Raw genomic sequence first — 13,008 nt, 5'->3', positions numbered from 1 at the left:
CCAGTGGAGGTGGCGTAGTGTTTTAAAAAATTCTCAAGGTCAGGTTCGTAGGAGAGTAGTCTGACACAGAACAAACGACCAAGAGGCGGGTCTGCTAGAATATGAGCATTTTATTCCCCGCAGCGTCGCCACAACCAGGTCTCATACTTACAACGGGTCTGGCTTATACTCACTCTACATGTTACCGGAACTGGGAGCCGTCAGTTCTCGTAGAGCGGTTGCCAACAACCCACGCTCGGCGGTTAAACGTAACCCCGGAGCAGACTCACCGAACTGGAGACTTTTCCAGCTGATCATGCCAACGGGTCTGGCTTATACTCACTCTACATGTTACCGGAACTGGGAGCCGTCAGTTCTCGTAGAGCGGTTGCCAACAACCCACGCTCGGCGGTTAAACGTAACCCCGGAGCAGACTCCCGGGTCTGGCTTATACTCACTCTACATGTTACCGGAACTGGGAGCCGTCAGTTCTCGTAGAGCGGTTGCCAACAACCCACGCTCGGCGGTTAAACGTAACCCCGGAGCAGACTCACCGAACTGGAGACTTTTCCAGCTGATATACTCTTTTCCAGATATAAACATTCATGTGAACAGCAGAGCAAGGCTAAAAAACACATTCCATTCTGGTTACATACAGATAAGAAGATTCACACGGGGAGGTGTGTAATAAGATTCACACGGGACTAAGCAACACCTCCATTCCGGTTAGATTCACACATGTATTGGGACATAATTTTAACCCTTTCACCACATTCCACTGCTTGGCCCAATACATGTGTTACATTATGATTCACACATGTGTTGGGACATAATTTTACACCACACGTAGGCACATACAATAGCAATGTTGAGGAGGCATCTTGACACATGCATTAATAGGCAGGGAATAGAGGGATATGGACCATGTAGAAGCAAAACGGTTTTAGTTTAGAAAGACATCATGTGTCGATGCAGTCATGGTCGGCTGAACACTCTGTTCCTGTGCTGTATTGTTTTGTTTATGTCTGCTGGCCCTGTGCCTTCTAGAGTTGATGGTCATAGGTTTGGAAGGTGCAATATAAAGAGCCTTGGTGAACTTGTGCAGTGTACTTGTAAATGGTGTACATCTGCTGCTACTGAGCATTGGTGGTGAAGAGGTTAAATGTTTAAATGGAGAATCGGGTGGCAGCCAAGTGGGCTACTTTTTTCTGAATGGCATTGAGATTTTTGAGTGATGTTGGAGTTGCACCTATTCAGGTAAATGGCCTTATAAACAGCCAACAGACCTTGAGAGTCAGGGGGTCGGTTACTCACTACTAAATTCCTAGCTTCCGATTTGCTGTTGTGGCTACTATATTTATATGGTTAGTCCAGTTCAGTTTCTGGTCAAAGGTAACCTCGAGGATGTTGGTAGTGAGGAATTCAGCAAAGATAATGCCATTGAATGTCAAGGGGCGATGGTTAGATTCTCTCCTGTTGATCTATTCCATAGAAACAAGTTAATTATATCCTGGGAGTTCCCTGTGTCCAAACTCAATGAATTAAATTCTGGATGATTTCTATCTATAGTTTGCTGGTGGACTCAGATGATATTGGAAATAAAAATATAATTTGTTGCTTCCGGTAGGAAACACTTGTATTCAGTTCTGCTCAGGTAAGTGGAGCTGAATACATGTTGCAAAGTACGTAACATTACGGTATCTGTTTAAAGTAATACCACTCAGATTACATTTCTGTCATGCGCAATTTCGCCCCTCATACTCAGAGCTCCTGTGGTTTTTTTTCAGTTCATCTCATTACGGTCACTCACTTCTAATAAGCGTTATTTTCTTTTGCAGCTTCCCAAGCTCAGACCAAGCTTCTCACGGCCTCACAATCTCAAAAGCATTTCTGACCATCGGTTTTCTGTTGCTCCACGCCTTTTCCAGAACTCCAACCTCAATCTGCAGCCAAAGGTTCTACCAGCAACAATTGCCAATCTTCCAAATGCCAATGTACCTCCTGCAACAAAGATCAAATTCCCACTCAACTATCATTCAGGTGATCATCAATCTGATTCATGGTACCTCTCGTTTTACCACCTCTGTGGGCAATGCAGCTCTCCACTGCTTGTTAAAGTTTCACGCAATTTAACAGGTCATGAAACCAAAGAACTCAAACCAAGTTCTCTGAAATATGTAAAGTACATGGATTCAAAAAAGAAAATCTGTACAAGCTTTATTTTTAAATAATCTATGATATTTCTTGCAGATATTGTTTAAAAATGCTTTGATAAAATATGTCAGCTAAATTTTAAACAAAACTTGGGTGCACTAAGAGATAAACCAGTGAGTAGGTAATCCAATTCCTGAATATATGCTAAATTAGCATATTAGATTAGATTAGATTAGATTACTTACAGTGTGGAAACAGGCCCTTCGGCCCAACAAGTCCACACCAACCCGCCGAAGCGCAACCCACCCATACCCCTACATTTACCCCTTACCTAACACTACGGGCAATTTAGCATGGCCAATTCACCTGACCTGCACATCTTTGGACTGTGGGAGGAAACCGGAGCACCCGGAGGAAACCCACGCAGACACGGGGAGAACATGCAAACTCCACACAGTCAGTCGCCTGAGGCGGGAATTGAACCCGGGTCTCTGGCGCTGTGAGGCAGCAGTGCTAACCACTGTGCCACCGTGCCGCCCACGAAATGTAAACTTTAGCCTCATGGGGTTGAAATGGATGATGTTGCTGCACCTGTTGCTTTACAGTAGACTGGGAAATGTGTTCATATTGACTCAAGACAAATTTTAGCTTAGCTGAGATGTTCTTAACATGTGACCCACAGGTTGACAGTCATTGTCTAAACTGGATAAAGGGGCAAAATGGTGACATAGCAGTAATGTAACTGGAGTCTAACCCAGAGGTCTGGTTAATGCTGGGGAGTGTTGATTCAAATGTAACCACAGCAGTTGCTGGAGTTTAATATACTTGTATCAGTGTTGGTGGCTACAGAGCTATCATTGAATGTCATAAAAATCAAGTTCACTAATGTTCTTTAGGGAAAATAATGTGCCTTCCTAAATCCAGCCTGAAATGGCCTGGGAAGCTGCTCAGTTCAAGAATAATTAGGGGTAGGCAACAAATCCTAGCCATCTCAATGATGTCCGCATCACATTAAATAAACTTTGAAAATATAAACCAAACATAAGTGTTTATGGGACAGTCCCTTAGTGAGACAATACTTCAGGAGAGAGGACAGGAGAGAATCATTAACAATTATTGAATATTTTTGTTCCCTGTGCTCCTTTATTTCTAGTTTTCCAATCTTTGTCCATAGAGTCTGTCTAGTGAAGCGGCCCAGTGTCTGAATTAACATGCAGTTGCAAGCCTAACTCTGATGGATATTGATGCTTTCCCATTCATCTGCTTCATTTCCTCAATCTTCCATATGGTAGCACATTATTACATCTTGAGGAGAACCAAACTTATGAAAGGATTGTCTGACCAACTAAAGGTTTATGGAAGTAACAGCCAGAATTTACCATTTTCCCATTTAAGGATTAAGCGTGGTTCCTATAGGAAGTCCAAAGGGATTGGAAGCACAGGGGCTGCCAACACACTGTCCGCACAGTCAGTTAAATAAAGATAAGACAGACTTCAATATATTTATAATGTGTAAAGTCACAGTCAATCGACCAATGATTTTTACTGCTTCACAGGTGAAAGCCAGTTACAGAAGATAGAAGTGGGTAACACTACCCCAAGTACCATTCACCAGAGAAACGCAGAGGGGAACAAGGGGTTGATCTTGCACAAGCGTGTTAGAGGTCAGAAATTCATGTTTCTACAGATTAACAGGTGTGGAATATCCAAAGCACAGAATTACTTTTTCTCATTGACCTGTAGTTTACTGACCTGATTTTAAGTGCTGACTATATCCATTATATTCCAATACATAGCAAATATTATAAGAGATCAGATTGCAGTTCTGCACATCATCTTTGGAAATGAAACTCAACAGAAAACTTTTTTAAATTTATTAATGGGAAAAGGGCATCGCTGGCTCGGCCAGCAATTATTGGGCCATCTCTAATTGCTCAGAGGGCAATTTAAGTGTCAACCACATTTCTGTAGTTCTGGAGTCAAATGTAGGCCAAACTAGATAAAGTTGGCAGTTTCCTCCCCAAAGGACATCAGTCAGAGAATATTTTGTTTGCTATCAATCATATTTCAGTTAGATTTTAGCATAGCTAATGAAAAGAACAGAGCAGGAAGAGATGGAGAGGCTTTTTTAAAAAAAAATCATTCATAGGACGTGGCCATCCAGCATTGGACCAGCATTAATTACCCATTTCCGAATTGCCGTGGAGAAGGTGGTGGTGAGCCGCCACTTTGAACTACAGCAATCCATATGGTGTTGTAAGGAAGGGAAATCGAGATCTCTTTGAATGTTCAAGAACATAGAGTAAGATATGGTGATGTAAATTTATGTTGGGTACAGAGCTGCAGACATCCTGGAGGAATACAGACTGCATGGGTGAAACTCAAAAGAAAACTAAGGAAAACACGAGCAGCACGGTGGCTCAGTGGTTAACACTGCTGCCTCACAGCGCCAGGGACCCAGGTTTGATTCTAACCTCGGGTGGCTGTGTGGAGTTTGCACATTCTTCCCGTGTTTGCGGAGTTTCCTCTGGGTGCTCCGTTTTCCTCCCACAGTCCAAAAATGTACAGGTGAGGTGAATTGGCCATGCTAAATTCCCCATGATGTTAGGTACATTAGTCAGGGGTAAACTGAAGGATTTGGGTGGGTTACTCATCGGAAGGTCGCTGTGGACTTGTTGGGCCGAATGGCCTGTTTCCATACTGTAGGGAATCTAATCTAATCAAGAGAATAAATGAATAGAAATTCGCAAGCAAAATTGAGGTGAATGAAAAATCTATCAGAAGTACTATATCAAAAACCAGCAAGAGGAATAATGATCAAAAAGATAATTTGTGTGTGGGGATGGAAGGCATGTGCTTGGTTATGAATAAATCCTTCATCCAATCTTCACAAAAGAAAAGGTAATGGAGGCATTGTAGTCAAGATGAAATGTGCAAGGTATTCAAGGGATAAACGGTGAGGGAAGAAATATTAAGGTGTTCAGCATTCTTGAAATTGGTCAAATCATAAGGCATGCATGAAGTATATTGCAGTCTCCCAAAAGAAATGGAGAGAACCTTGACCATTGATTCTTAATCCTGTCATAGGTGTGGTTATGGAGCTGTTCCTATTCATATATCCATCCAAATGCCTTTTAAATATGGCAACTATACCAGCCTCCACCACTTCCTCTGGCAGCTCATTCCATTCACGTAGCACCCTCTGTGTGAAAAAGTTGCCCCAGGGGTCTCTTTTATATCTTTCCCCTTTCACCCTAAACCTATGCCCTCTAGTTCTGGACTAGAGGGAAAAGACTTTGCCTATTTATTCTATCCATGCCCCTTATAATTTTGTAAACCTCCATAAGGTCACCTCTCAGCCTCCGACGCTCCAGGGAAAACAGCCCCAGCCTGTTCAGCCTTTCCCTGTAGCTCAGATCCTCCAACCCTGGCAACATCCTTGTAGATCTTTTCTGAACCCTTTCAAGTTTCACAACATCTTTCCGATAGGAAGGAGACCAGAATTGCATGTCATATTCCAACAGTGGCCTAACCAATGTCCTGTACAGCCGCAACATGACCTCCCAACTCCTGTACTCAATACTCTGACCAATAAAGGAAATCATACCAAATGCCTTCTTCACTATCCTATCTACCCGCGACTCCACTTTCAAGGAGCTATGAACCTGCACTCCAAGGTCTCTTTGTACAGCAACACTCCCTAGGACCTTACCATTAAGTGTATAAGTCCAAAGATTTGCTTTCCCAAAATTCAGCACCTTGCATTTATATAAATTAAACTCCATCTGCCACTCCTCAGCCCATTGGCCCATCTGGTCAAGATCCTGTTGTAATCTGAGGTAACCCTCTTCGCTGTCCACTACACCTCCAATTTTGGTGTCATCTGCAAACTTACTAACTGTACCTCTTATGCTCGCATCCAAATCATTTATGTAAGTGACAAAAAGTAGAGGGCCCAGCACCGATCCTTGTGGCACTCCACTGGTCACAGGCCTCCAATCTGAAAAACAACCCTCCACCACCACCCTCTGTCTTCTACCTTTGAGCCAGTTCTGTATCCAAATGGCTAGTTCTCCCTGTATCCCATAAGATCTAACCTTGGTAATCAGTCTCCCATGGGGAACCTTGTTGAACGCCTTACTGAAGTCCATATAAATCACATCTACCCTCATCAGTCTTGTTTGTTACTTCATCAAAAAACTCAATCAATTTTGTGAGACATGCTGACACTCAGGATTCCCTCCAATAACTTGCTCACCACCGAAGTCAGGCTCACTGGTCTATAGTTCCCTGGCTTGTCCTTACCACCCTTCTTAACCAGTGGCACCACGTTTACCAACCTCCAGTCTTCCGGCACCTCACCTGTGACTATCGATGATACAAATATGTGGGCGGCACGGTGGCACAGTGGTTAGCACTGCTGCCTCGCAGCGCCTGAGATCCGGGTTCAATTCCCGCCTCAGGCGACTGACTGTGTGGAGTTTGCACGTTCTCCCCGTGTCTGCGTGGGTTTCCTCCGGGTGCTCCGGTTTCCTCCCACAGTCCAAAGATGTGCAGGTCAGGTGAATTGGCTATGCTAAATTGCCCGTAGTGTTATGTAAGGGGTAAATGTAGGGGTATGGGTGGGTGGCGCTTCGGCGGGGCGGTGTGGACTTGTTGGGCCGAAGGGCCTGTTTCCACACTGTAAGTAATCTAAGTAATCTAATCTAAAAATATCTCAGCAAGAGGCCCAGCAATCACTCCTCTAGCTTCCCACAGAGTTCTCGGGTACACCTGATCAGGTCCTGGGGATTTATCCACTTTTAACCGTTTCAAGACATCCAGCACTTCTGCCTCTGTAATCTGGACATTTTGCAAGATGTCACCATCTATTTCCTTACTGTCTATATCTTCCATATCCTTTTCCACAGTAAATACTGATGCAAAATATTCATTTAGTATCTCCCCCATTTTCTGTAGCTCCACACAAAGGCTGCCTTGCTGATCTTTGAGGGGCCCTATTCTCTCCCGAGTTACCCTTTTGTCCTTAATATATTGTGTAAAACGATAAGGCTGGTCTTCCAGTAAAATGCTAAATTGGGGGAAGGCCAGTCACAACACTATGAGGCAGTAACAGGAGAAATTGCCAGGTATTTGAATGTAAATTTTAAAACCTAGTTAACCTGAATTCAGATCTAGCATGTTCCTTTGAGGATGAGAAATAAGGATGGCAAGATTCTGGAATCTTGGATGACAAGACATATTGTAAACTTAGTTACGAGAGAAAGAAAGCATATTAAGGTTTCGGAAACTGAAATCAAACGAGGTCCTTGGGGAAGAGAGGAAACAAAAATAACGTAGAAATTAGGAGGGCTAGAATGTGCCATGAAATAACCTTGGCAAATAGGATTAAGGAGAATCCCAAGGAATGTTATATGTATATTAGGAGAAAGAGGGAAGCTAGGAAAAGGATGGTTCCATTCAAGGACAATGGAGGGAATTTATGAATGGAGCCAGAGGAAGTGGTAAGGCCCTTAATGAGAACTTTGCATTGCTTATTCACAAAGGAGAAGAACATGGATGATGGTAAGATTAGAGAGGGGTTTGTTGGTTCTCTAAAACATATCAATATAAAGGAGGAAGAGATGTTGGGTGTCTTGAAAACCATTAGGGTAAATAAGTCCCCAGTCCCAGGAGACTAAAAGAGGCAAGGGAGGAGATTGCTAGGACCTTGACTTTTGTATCTTTGCAATCTCTTTAGCCCCAAGCAAGATCACAGAAGGCTGGAGAATGGCCCAATGTTGTTTCTTTGTTCAAGAAGGGCAACAGAGAAAATCCAGGAAGTTATAGGCTCATGAGCCTTACATGACTGGTAGGGAAATTATTGGAGAAGATTCATTGGGACAGGATTTGGTTGTAATTGGAGAAGAACAGACATTATGGTTTTATGCAAGTGAGGTCTTGTCTCACAAACTTGATGGAGTTTTCTGAGGAAGAGCTGAAGATGTTTGATAAGGGTAAGGCAGTGTTTGTTATCTACATGGACTTTACCTAATGCATTTGACCATGTCCTTCATGGTAGGCTTGTCCAAAAGATCAAATCTTAAGGAATCCATGGTGAGCTGGCAAGTTAGATACAAAATTGATCTGGATATAGAAGATAGAGGGTAGTTGTGGAACGTATTTCCTAACTGAAGGTCTGTGACCAGTTTGTAATATATGTACATGATTTGGATGAAAATGTTGGTGGTCTGATTACTAAGTTTGCAGATGACTTGAATGTTGGTGGAGTTGTTGATAATGAGGAAAGATGGTCTGTGACCAGTTTGTAATATGTGTACATGATTTGGATGAAAATGTTGGTGGTCTGATTACTAAGTTTGCAGATGACTTGAATGTTGGTGGAGTTGTTGATAATGAGGAAAGATAGCAAAGGTTGCAGCAGGATATATCAGCTGGAAAGTTGAGTGGATAAATTGCAGATGGAGGTGAATCGGACAAGGTTGAGGTGATACATTTTGGGAGGTCAAATGCAAAAGGAAAATATATAGTAAATGGCAGGACTCTTAGGAACATTGATATACAGAAGGATCTTGGTGCCAAAGTACATAGCTCCCTGAAGGTGGCAACACAAAGTGGATAACTTGGTAAAGAAAGCATATGGAATGCTTCCCCTCATTGTTCAGGACATTGAGACCAAAAGTTGTCATGCTGCAACTGTATAAGGCTTTGGTCAGGCCGCATTTAGAGTGTTGTATATGCAGTTCTGGAAGGATGTAGAAACTTTCAAGATGGTGCAGTTAGCTTTACCAGGATGTTGCCTGGATTGGAATGTATTCGCTATAATGAGAGGTTGGGCAAACTTGGATTGTTTTCACTAGAGAATTGAAGGCTGAGGGGGCAACCTGATAGAAATATATAAAATTACGAGGGGCATGGATCGGATAGATAGTCAGCCTTTTTTCCCAGGGTGGAAATGTCAAATATTAGGTGGGCATGGATTTACTGTGAGAGGGGGTAAGTTTAAAGGAAAGTCTTTAACATAGAGGGTGGTAGGTGCCTGGAATGCACTGATATGGGAATTGTCAGAAGCAGATACAGTAGCAATATTTAAGAGATGTTCAAACATGTGTATAGGCAGGGAACAGAAGGATGTGAATCATGTGCAGGCAGATGGGATTAGTTTCAGAATAGCATCATAGTTGGCACAGACGTGCTGGGATAAAGAGCCTGTTCCTTTGCTGTATTGTTCTACATTCAATGTTATCCTAAACCTGGATGAAATACTAATTAGCGCATAGCAAGAATACAATTCTGGTTACTCCATTCCAGCAAGCATAAGAGCGAACAGATGAGATTTAAAAGGATGTTGCCAGGAATGAAGAATGAGGAGAGATCAGATATGCTGGAGTTGTTTCCTCTCAAACAGAGGAAGCTGATAGGAGAGTTCATTGAAGTATATCCAGTTCTGAGTGATTGGGAAGGAATATTTCTCCCAGCATAGAGGTCAGAACCAAGAAATATAAATTGGAAGTAATTTGTAGGAGGATTAAAGGGAAATTTAGCAGCATTGTTTTTGCCCAGAGGATAGTGGGGTTTAGAGCTGAAAGTTAGGATTGCAGATGCTGGAGATCAAGAATCTAGAGTGTGGTGCTGGAAAAGCACAGCAGGTCAGGCAGCATCCAAGGCGCAGGAGAATCGACGCTTCAGGTATAAGCCCTTCATCAGAGGGGTTTAGAGCTCACTATCTGAAACCCTCAACATTTAAAAAAAAAATGCTTGAAAATGCATTTGTAATTCTGTAACCCACAAGGCCCTGGACCAAGTACTGGACAGTGGAGTTAGGCTGGATCACTCTTTTTAATCGCTCTTCATGCTGTAACAAAACCCTGTTGAAAACATAACTAATTTTCCTGTGAAATATGCTAAAATGGAGGATAATTTCATAATATAAATTAGGCACATAAATCAATTCTAGTTGTTTATAACAGCTTGGTTACAAATTGTGATTATTGGGGAATACTTAATCGGTTTGGTCTTGGCTGTGATTTGAAATGTCCCAATTGTTTGTTATATTTGGACAAACCAAACAGTCCCAGAGGCAAGAAGGTGATGCATTTTGTAGGTTTTTTTAATATGCTAGCTTAGGTATCGATATACCAAAGTTTGGTCTTTATTGACTTGGATGTCTTGAATTTTATTAACAATGTGTTTATATGGTTACAAAAACACAGCCTTACGTGCGTAAGTCTGGGCTCTGTGCTTATTGCTGTTACTGTACAATGCACATCTATAACTGACTGACTGAACAGTAATCTCATTAGACTGCAACAGTTATAGAGATGTACAGCATGGAAATAGACCCTTTGGTCCAACCCGTCCATGCCAACCAGATATCCCAACCCAATCTAGTCCCACCTGCCAGCGCCCAGCCCATATCTCTCCAAACCCTTCCTATTCATATACCCATCCAAATGCCTCTTAAATGTTGCAATTGTACCAGCCTCCACCACTTCCTCTGGCAACTACTTCAATACACGTACCACCTTCTGTGTGAAAACGTTGCCCCTTAGGTCTCTCTTATATCTTTCCCCTCTCACCCTAAATCTATGTCCTCTAGTTCTGGACTGCCCGACCCCAGGGAAAAGGCTTTGCCTATTTACCCTATCCATGCCCCTCATAATTTTGTAAACCTCTATAAGGTCACCCCTCAGCCTCCGATGCTCCAGGGCGAACAGCCCCAGCCTGTTCAGCCTCTCCCTATATCTCAAATTCTCCAACCCTGGCAACATCCTTGTAAATCTCTTCAGAGAGAGAAATTGAGGACTGCAGATGCTGGAGATTAGAGCTGAAAAATGTGTTGCTGGAAAAACGCAGCAGGTCAGGCAGCATCCAAGGAGCAGGAGAATCGACGTTTCAGGAAGAAGGGCTTATGCCTGAAATGTCAATTCTCCTGCTCCTTGGATGCTGCCTGACCTGCTGCGCTTTTCCAGCAACACATTTTTCAAATCTCTTCAGAACCCTTTCAAGTTTCACAACATCTTTCCGACAGGAAGGAGACCAGAATTGCATGCAATATTCCAACAGTGGCCTAACCAATGTCCTGTACAGCTGCAACATGACCTCCCAACTCCTGTACTCAATACTCTGACCAGTAAAGAAAGCATACCAAACACCTTCTTCACTATCCTATCTACCTGTAATTCCACTTTCAAGGAGCTATGAACCTGCACTCCAAGGTCTGGCGAGGCAAATACCATGTTCTGATGTCATGTAAATGTATTAAAAGCACAGTCCTGTTTGGTCTGGAATCTATATTATAATAAATCAATAGGAACATAGAAATTAGGAGCAGGAGTAAGCCATCTGGCGAATCAGTGAGATCATGATTGATCTATTTATTGTCTCAGCTCTATTTACATGTCTATCGCACTTAGCCCTTGACTCCATTGTTCATCAAAAATCTAGCTCAACCCAGAAAAAGTCGAATGATCCAGTCTCTACTGCTCTCCGGGGAAGAGAATTCTCCAGGCAAAGAACTCTGAGGCAAAATAGATTCTCCTCAACTTCATCTTAAAAGGGGAACCTCTTGTTCTTAAATTAGATTGGATTGAAGGGCCTATTTCTGTGCTGTACTGTTCTATGTTGTATGTAGGTCCCCTAGTTTTAGTTTCTCCCACAAGAGGAAATGTCCTCATGGTACCCACCCTAACAAGTCCTCTCACGATCTTAAAAAATCTGTTTAAGTAAAATCCAATGGCTACAAGCCTGCCCTGTGCAACCTTTCGTTCAGATTTTGCATATAATCTCTGAACAATAGTCACTGTCACACACTATACTGTTAATTAATAACTGGTGAATGTTTCTGCTGATCAAGGAGGATTCTGCAGGAAATGGAACACTTTGCCTAATTCAGGTTAGCATTCCCAAGTCAGATGTATTAGATCCAGCTGCAGAGCAAAGCTCGCCATTATCATTCATACTGTAGTGCTTTAGTGGCAACTTCTGAGGAGCATCTACTGCTGTACACTGTGACACTGGCTTTTCTATACTCTAATTTCATCTTCATGACTTTATTCAAACTTCCAGTTTAATGCCAAATAAATGAAGGTGTCTGAAGCTTACATTACTGCAAATTGTTTAAGATCAGGGTTTTCCCTGGATTGTCTCTCATCCTATAGGGTACACAATGAATTCCAATTGTGGTTTTAAATGGAAAAGGCAGTTTCTAAATCCATCCATCCCCAGTCTCACTGAGTTGATCTTTTAGTCAAATTGTTGATTCATTATGGTCAGTGAATAGAGTCATGTAACAACCTCGAGGGAGAGAAAGATGTGAAGGTTGGTGGATAATAAGGTACGAGGAGGTGAAGGAGGGGTGATCTGTTCTGCACCATTTAATCCCTGTTCGGTGGGCAGAACTTGTATTTTTAATTTTTTTGAGCGTACAGCTTTCACACTTCAATTGAAATTTTGTTAGCCCAATCAAAACAAAGGAGATAATTATACAGTTACCTTGAATGAAAGAAAGAGGGGTTTTATTACCTACTTCCCTGGAAGGAGATAATAAAAATGCAACATAAATCTTGCACATAAACACAGGTAATAAACTTATAAAGAATGAAGAGGATAATGATATCTTGTCCACATCAGAAGATAAAGACGAGGCAATTACAGTTAAAAGCTCTTAGAATCCTTGTGTTGTGAGAATGACTGAGAACTGTTTAGCTGTTTTGGTTCTTCAGAGTGGTGAAATTTAGATTAGATTAGATTACAGTGTGGAAACAGGCTCTTTGGCCCAACAAGTCCACACCGACCCGCCGAAGCGAAACCCACCCAAACCCCTACATTTACCCCTTATCTAACACTACGGGCAATTTAGTATGGCCAATTCAC

At 42.3% G+C, this 13,008-nt stretch overlaps 1 protein-coding gene across 2 annotated transcripts in view; it reads left to right on the top strand.

Moving 5' to 3' along the window:
* The window catches only part of LOC122560470 (kinesin-like protein KIF19), a 332,615-nt gene that overhangs the window by 299,793 nt on the left and 19,814 nt on the right, over positions 1–13,008 (top strand). For both annotated transcript variants that reach the window (XM_087998033.1, XM_087998034.1), the window contains 2 exons: positions 1,818–2,019; positions 3,690–3,797. In XM_087998033.1, the coding sequence (XP_087854159.1) occupies positions 1,818–2,019; positions 3,690–3,797 (310 nt within the window). The remainder of the gene's footprint in view (positions 1–1,817; positions 2,020–3,689; positions 3,798–13,008) is intronic.

The sequence above is a fragment of the Chiloscyllium plagiosum genome, unplaced genomic scaffold (genome assembly GCF_037043375.1).
Source record: "Chiloscyllium plagiosum isolate Xiang-an unplaced genomic scaffold, Cpla_swu_hap1 HiC_scaffold_20, whole genome shotgun sequence".
In the NCBI taxonomy this organism is placed as follows: domain Eukaryota; kingdom Metazoa; phylum Chordata; class Chondrichthyes; order Orectolobiformes; family Hemiscylliidae; genus Chiloscyllium; species Chiloscyllium plagiosum.
The sequence above is the reverse complement of the archived record's forward strand: the minus strand, read 5'-3'. Positions and strand labels throughout refer to the sequence as shown.